The sequence below is a fragment of the Sprattus sprattus genome (genome assembly GCF_963457725.1).
Source record: "Sprattus sprattus genome assembly, chromosome: 18".
Classification (NCBI taxonomy): domain Eukaryota; kingdom Metazoa; phylum Chordata; class Actinopteri; order Clupeiformes; family Clupeidae; genus Sprattus; species Sprattus sprattus.
This window is the reverse complement of record NC_137916.1, coordinates 30,941,511-30,949,010: the sequence shown is the minus strand read 5'-3', so window position 1 is coordinate 30,949,010 and position 7,500 is coordinate 30,941,511. Positions and strand designations below refer to the sequence as shown.

At 49.3% G+C, this 7,500-nt stretch overlaps 1 protein-coding gene across 1 annotated transcript in view; it reads left to right on the top strand.

Annotated features, from left to right (window-relative positions):
- kansl1b (KAT8 regulatory NSL complex subunit 1b) overlaps positions 1–7,500 on the top strand; it is an 80,308-nt gene that overhangs the window by 23,415 nt on the left and 49,393 nt on the right. Inside the window, 1 exon segment of the mRNA XM_080856501.1 lies at positions 3,740–5,315. Coding sequence (XP_080712627.1) covers positions 3,820–5,315 — 1,496 coding nt within the window. The 5' untranslated portion in view covers positions 3,740–3,819.

Sequence of the window (7,500 nt, the reverse complement as noted above, 5' to 3'; positions counted from 1 at the left end):
TGACTTTGACGAAGGGTACGGCATAAAATGCTGGAGAATCCCCTGGAGGGATTAACTTCACACACATCAGGGTTCTGTGGGAGATTCTTCTTGTGTCTGAGATCATAAGAGATGTTTTGAAATCTTGATGGATCGTGGGTTTGTAGGAACAGAGAATGGTGTGTGTGTGGTGTGTGTTTGTAGGAACAGTGGATTGTGTGTGTGTGTGTGTGCGTGTGTTGTAAGAACACAGGATGGGGATTTCATTCTCATCTTGGCTCCCTCCCAGGCAATGCCATGCTTGTTTTAAACCCTTTATCTTTCCCCCTCCCCCCCGTCCTCCTTCCTTCTTCTGGCACTCCCATCCTCTCCATGCCAGGCTCTTGATAGCATAGCGTAGTGGTCTGGGTGGCAGCGTGTCCTAGTGAGTGTTCCTGGATCCTCTGCCCCATGGGTTGAACCAGTGGCATGGTTATGTAACACTGCCGTGAGCCACGTCATCACCTGGAGCCCGTGTGAAAGGCACTGGTGCCTCCTTGCTTCCATTTGATCAACACGGCCATGCTTTAGTGAAGCCAACACACACACACACACACACACACACACACACACACACACACACACACACACACACACACACACACACCTTGATCAACAGGGCCCTGCTTTATTGAAGCCAGAAGGCAGTAAGCCTGTGGCCCTGGGAGGCGGATGCGTTCAGGAGAGTAAAGAGACACAAAACTAACACTATAGAGTGGAGAAACTAACACTATAGAGTGGAGAAACTAACACTAAAGAGTGGAGAAACTAACACTAAAGAGTGGAGAAACTAACACTATAGAGTGGAGAAACTAACACTATAGAGTGGAGAAACTAACACTAAAGAGTGGAGAAACTAACACTATAGAGTGGAGAAACTAACACTAAAGAGTGGAGAAACTAACACTAAAGAGTGGAGAAACTAACACTATAGAGTGGAGAAACTAACACTAAAGAGTGGAGAAACGAACACTGAAGAGTGGAGAAACGAACACTAAAGAGTGGAGAAACTAACACTATAGAGTGGAGAAACTAACACTAAAGAGTGGAGAAACTAACACTAAAGAGTGGAGAAACTAACACTATAGAGTGGAGAAACTAACACTAAAGAGTGGAGAAACTAACACTAAAGAGTGGAGAAACTAACACTATAGAGTGGAGAAACTAACACTAAAGAGTGGAGAAACTAACACTAAAGAGTGGAGAAACTAACACTATAGAGTGGAGAAACTAACACTAAAGAGTGGAGAAACTAACACTAAAGAGTGGAGAGAAAGAGACCTAGTGTTGCTGTTTGGACCAGAGCCCTGTGCAGGGCCCCAGTAGAGTGTTGGGTAAACGGTGGAATTCCCCCTTGTGTGTAGAATCCCCCCCTTTGTGCTTCGCCGCCTTTGTTGCCAAATCTGTGAAAAATTCCTCCATTCTCCCCTCCCCCTTTCCCAACCAACGCATGTCTGGGTGTCTATAGGCCTTGACTATGGCCAGTGCTCTGACCTACATCTGTGGTAGTCAGCTGTTGGCCCCTCATGCTTCTCTCACACACACACACACACACACACACACACACACACACACACACACACTCACTCGCGCACACACACACACATACACACGCATTCACACACACACACACTCACTTGCACACATCACAGCAATCACAGCTTGCACAAGTCCATGTGCATACCACCCCGCCCTGCCCCTCATGTTTCAAACGGCTACAGTGTCATCACACACCTGCTGCTCTTGACTCTGACTCTATGACCTGTGTGGAGTTTCAGGGGGTTTCTTGTGGCTGTGTGGCCTGTAAGGCATGAGTTAGGGGACCAGCAGGCCAGTAGGTCTTTCAGGGGTTTCTTGTGGCTGTGTGGCCCGTATGGCATGAGTAAGAGGACCAGCAGGCCAGTAGGTCTTTCAGGGGGTTTCTTGTGGCTGTGTGGCCCGTAAGGCATGAGTTAGGGGACCAGCAGGCCAGTAGGTCTTTCTGGAGCTGGTAGGGTAAGGCAGAAACTGAACGTTAGTAATTGCTTTCTAACCCTGGGAGCAAATCCAGTTGTAATGTCCACCTGCTAGAAGGTTTGTTGTTAGTGGATTCCGGTACAGACTGCTACATAAGCCTTGTTGATGTGGCTGGTGTTATTATATGACGAGACAAAATAAAGTTACTAAGTTAAGGAGCAGGTATACGTGGACACGGCTGTGAGTATGCTGGTGTCCAAAGTATCCTCGTCCTTCTGCTGTTGAGGACACGGCTCAGTGCACAAGCTCCAACACACGGTTTGAAATAATCTTTTCACCGTGTGAATCTAAAGACAGTTTCTTATAGGTCTATATGTTTTCTTTGCCATCCGAATAGCAATTCTATCCACTGCTGGGAATCTAATCATCTGTGATTGGCTGAAGCATGACATAAACATAACTCTCATTTTATCAGTGAGTCTCCCATAGATCTATTCCCTGGGAGCTAACATACTAACCAAAATGTGCTTCTGTACTGCAAGTCATTTTGTATAAAAGCGTCACGCTATATCAATAAATAGTGTAAATAGTAGGGGTGGGGGAAAAAATCGATTATTCGATTTTAATCGATTCTCTCTAAAACAATTCGGTCTCGATTCAGAAAAGTTCATAATCGATTTTGTAATTTAAAAAAAAAAAAAAAAAAAACTATTTTTTTTTTTTTTTTTTTTTTTACACATCCATTTTATGTTGAAATGCAAGCTGCATCGATTATTGGATTGTTCATAGAAAGTCAAAATTGTGACAAGGAAAAGCTTTTTCTCTCATAAAAAATAGAGAAGGCTGTTGATTTTCTATAATTATCAAACACAAAGTAGGAAGTGTAGCAAAGACTCTAAGTAGCAAACTCAAATGTTTTAAAAGTCGAAATGGATTGATAATCGTTTTATCGGCTTAAAATTGATAATCGTTTTTTTTAACACATCCATTTCATGTTGAAATGCAATTATCGATTGATTATCGAATATCAATTCGAAACCGATAAAACGATTATCGATGCATTTTGACTATTGAATCATTTGAGTTTGCAACTCAGAGTCTAAATTGAAGAAAATCAACAGATGAATTACCCTCGCTATTTGCTTTATTAGAGTAAAAGCTTTTAATGGTCACAATTTTGACTTTCTATGAGCAATGCAATAGTCGATGCAGCTTGCATTTCAACATAAAATGGATGTGTTAAAAAAAAAAAAAAAAAAAAAAAAAAAAAATTTGAAATTACAAAATCGATTTTAAATCGATAATCGATAATCGATTTTAAATCGAATCGTTGACCTCTGAATCGATTTCGAATCGAATCGTGAGGTGCCAAGAGATTCCCACCCCTAGTAAATAGATCTTGTTTTGTTTTGACCTTGAGCCAGTGCCTGAAACAATGTGCAGTCAACAAGCACAAGCCTGCAGGGACACAAAATATTGGTGTTGCGCAGACTTCCCTGATGATGAAATTTGTGCGCGTACGCACGCACTGAGCAGACCGTGTCCACAGGAGTATAATGGGCATGCATGGCTGAGGTTTTCATATAGGCCTTTGGTCAGTTCAGTGTGATCATTCTCTCTGATGCCCTTTCACTGAAAACATGTTTACATTTCTCCTCCTGTTTCTGTTATTCAGTGGGTCATAATGTAATCTAATAACGGTCTAATAATGTGACGTCTAATAGTATTCTTTCTCTTCTCTGTCTCTCCCTCTCTCTCCCTCCAGGCTGTGCTGTGGAGAGTGGGCAGTGGTAGCTGGGTGCCCCCCCCTCCCGGCCGCCCCCCTCCCCCTCCCCTCTGCGCTGCATGGCTGCGATGGCGCCCGCTCTGACCGACGCTCCGCCCGAAGCCCACCGCATCCGCTTCAAGCTGGCCCCGCCCTCCACGCTCTCGCCCAATCCCGTGCAGCCGGGCGTCACGCCCAGCAACGGCGCCGTGGTCAAGCGCAGCCGAGCGGCCGCCACCCAGCCCCCCTCCCCCGAGCACCACCCCCACACCACACCCGTCGGCAACGGCAACGGCAACGGCACCAGCAGCGGAGGGGGCAGCAGCGTAGCGGTCCCGTCGTCCTGCAGGCGTGAGGAGCCGTCGTCACAGCCCGAAGCCCCGCCCCACGCGCTGGGCCGGCTGCAGCCATTGGTGGCCTCGTACCTGTGCTCGGATGTGACAGCGGTGCCGTCCAGTAAGGAGTCTCTGAAGCTCCAGGGCGTGGCTCTGCTGCAGACGCACGGCCTCCTGTCCCGTCAGAGGCCCTCGCTGGAGCTGGAGCTGTCACAGGAACGCCTGCGGAGCCTCATGAGTGGCACCGGCACGGGCACCGGCACGGGCACCGGCACGCCCTCCTTCAACGGCGTGGCGAAGAGGCTGACGAAGCCCCCGCCCGGGATGGGGCGGGACGGACCGCTGGCCGCTCTCAATGGAGGCTCCAACGGCACCAGGACTCCCGCAGGATCGGGGTCGGGTTCGGACTCTCCCCCTCCGCCTCTGGAGTCTGCCTCTCGAGGAGGTCTCCACGGCAACGGCCCTTTCAGGAGTGGAGGAGGAGGAGGAGGGGCAGATCCCCATCACGCAGCCGACGCAGTCTCCCAGGACAACCGTAACCCTGAGCAACCGCCTCCAGCACCCTCTAGCAGCTCCACCCCATCACAGGACCCCACAGAAAACAACAACAGGTGCAGCAGCAGTGCAGACCGGCCCCCGTCGCTGGCGGCAACAGACTCCTCCCTCCCTCCCTCCTGCTCACTGGCCCCTCCCCCCAGCAGCCCTGAGCATCATCACTCTGCGCCCACGCCGGGCGACCCTGAGCATCATCACCCCGCGCCCACGCCGGGCGGCCAGGGAGCGGAGCTACGCGTGCGGACGCAGCAGAGCACGAGCCGTCAGGGCCAGATCGACGGGCGTCTGCGGCGGCTGCGTAAGCGTCTGCAGGTGGTGCAGGCCAAGCAGGTGGAGCGCCACCTACAGCAGCAGCTGGGCGGACTCCTGCAGAGCACGCTCCTCCCCCTCCAGGCCCTCCGCAAGAGGGACGCCCCCCCTGCTTCCTCCTCCATCACCACCGCCACCACCACCACCGCCTCAGTCACCGCGCTCACCCCCCAGGAACGAGAGGGTCTGAGCCGGTTCCTGAAGGGGGGGTCGGTTCCTGCCGAGCTGGAGAGGCTGTCCCTGAGCGGCTCCACCAACCTGCACGCGGCCGAGGAAGCCTTCGACTCAGACGCCACGGAGAGCAGCAGCGGCGGGGAGACGGACGTGGAGGAGGACGAGCTGGGACGCGTGGACGTGGAGCAGAGACACGTGCCACTGTGAGTACACCTGTGTGTGTGTGTGTGTCTGTGTGTTTGTCTGTGTGTGTGTGTGTCTGTGTGTGTGTCTGTGTGTGTAGAAGAAGAGAAGGTATGCCACTGTGAAATGTTTTAACTTACCGTCGTCTTTCTGTAGGGTTCTTGGATAGGTCTAAGAGTGTGTGTGTGTGTGTGGTTGGCTCATTAGTATGCATTAAATGTCACCTAAGTAATTGCTGTGTAATGAAGGAGGATCATTAGTGCGTGTGGTTGGAAGCCTCGTTAGCTATGCTTATGGCAAAGTGAAAAAGCAGACGGCTGTTTCAGGTTGTTTGTGGAACTGTAGAAATAGTTTTCAGAGCCAATTTAAGCAGGGAAACTGAATTGTCAGACTGTTAGTGTTAGTGGTGTGTTTGTGTGTGTTAGTGTGAGTGTTAGTGGTGTGTTTGTGTGTGTGTGTGTGTGTTAGTGTTAGTGGTGTGTTTGTGTGTGTTTGTGTGTGTTTGTGTGTGTTAGTGTGTGTTTGTGTGTGTTAGTGTGAGTGTTAGTGGTGTGTTTGTGTGTGTTAGTGTGAGTGTTAGTGGTGTGTTTGTGTGTGTTAGTGTGACTGTTAGTGGTGTGTGTTAGTGTGGCTTACTGGTGTGTGTGTGGTGTGGTGTGCCCTTTGAGCCTGTGCAAAGGTTGTGTGCTGGTTGTTAAGCAACCAAAAGTCTCAGTAGGAAGCTGAAGAACAGCCAGAGATGAAGGGATGAGCTGACAACACAGATGAGTCCTCTCTTCTACAGGGGAAGGTGTGTGTGTGTGTGTGTGTGTGTGTGTGGACCAAGCTGGAAGTCCTCTCTTCTACAGGGGAAGGTGTGTGTGTCTGTGTGTGTGTGTGGACCAAGCTGGAAGTCCTCTCTTCTACAGGGGAAGTCACCTGAATTTCAACTCATATATCAAGCTTTCAGTTTCAAGAGTTGAGTGTGGCAGGCAGCTGAGACCTGTACTCAAAATATACCCCTGAAACCCCCTTTGTGAGTGTGTGTGTGTATGTGTGTGTGTGTGTATATATATGTGTGTGTGTCTGCGTGCACGTGCGCAAGAGTGAGCTCTGCATATGTAACAGTGTAGACGTGTGTTGCTGGTTGGTTGAGTGAGTATTTGTTCAAACCTGGTTGTGTATTCTGGGCTGGTTGTCTTTCACAAAGTCAAGAAGCGGAGTCCCTTATCTTCCCAAACGCATACAGACACACACACACACACACACACACACTCACTGTCTCAGTTTAGTCAGTCCTAGTGTGTAAAGGCTGATTCATGCTAAGAGACGTAAGCGCAAGAGGCCGCGCAAGCACCTAACGTATTTTCTACCACAGTAAAACATGCAATACTATGTGATTGTTTTTAGAAAACGAATGTTACGTGGTGAGATTACTAAAATTTAGTCTGCATGTCTGCTCAGTTTAACAGTGCTACCCAAGCAAAGGTTTGAAAAGAACTTCAAGCTTCAGACTTTCTGTTAGGGAAACAGCTTTCTATCTGCCAAGCAAATGGCAGGCTCACTGCTATGAGTAAATTTTGCGCAACAATTAACCCCAACGCAGAAGCAAGCAGCCGCCTTAAGACTCTCTCACTCTTCCTCTGCTCTCCCCACTGGCTCTATAGTGAGCTGCTGCTGTTGGGAGGTTTTGGACATGGGATAGAGGATCTCAGTTTTACCCAGAAAGCCATTAGGCATTGAGTGCTAGCGTGGCGAACCCGTCAGCCTGCTGATTCAGCTTTAGGGTTAGGGCTCTGGAAGTGTTTGAGCTCGTGACAGGTGGCCTGCAGTGGTATTTTAAAGAGTCCCCTGTGGGCCAGTCAATACATATGTCACCCCTCTCCCCCTCTGCTCAGAATATAGAAGTGGATATGTGTGGCTGTTATTAAGGCTGATTACAAAGTGTTTGTTTGTTTGTTTGTTTGTTGTTTACAAGGTGAACAAAAGCAGGTCAGACTTCTACTTGTGTCTTTTAAGATTTTCAGATTTCGCCCTTCCCTAGATGGGTTCATGCTGGTGCCTTGAGTTTTTTGACCCTTGTGGCTTGCTGTATGGTGGAGATGTTTCTGGAACGTTTAGGCAGCATTCCCGTCAGTGGCAGCGTGTATTTGCGGTGCAGCCGGCATAGACAGACGCATGCAGGCTAACCTACATCTCAGCGAGAAGTAGTCACGTGACCATTGT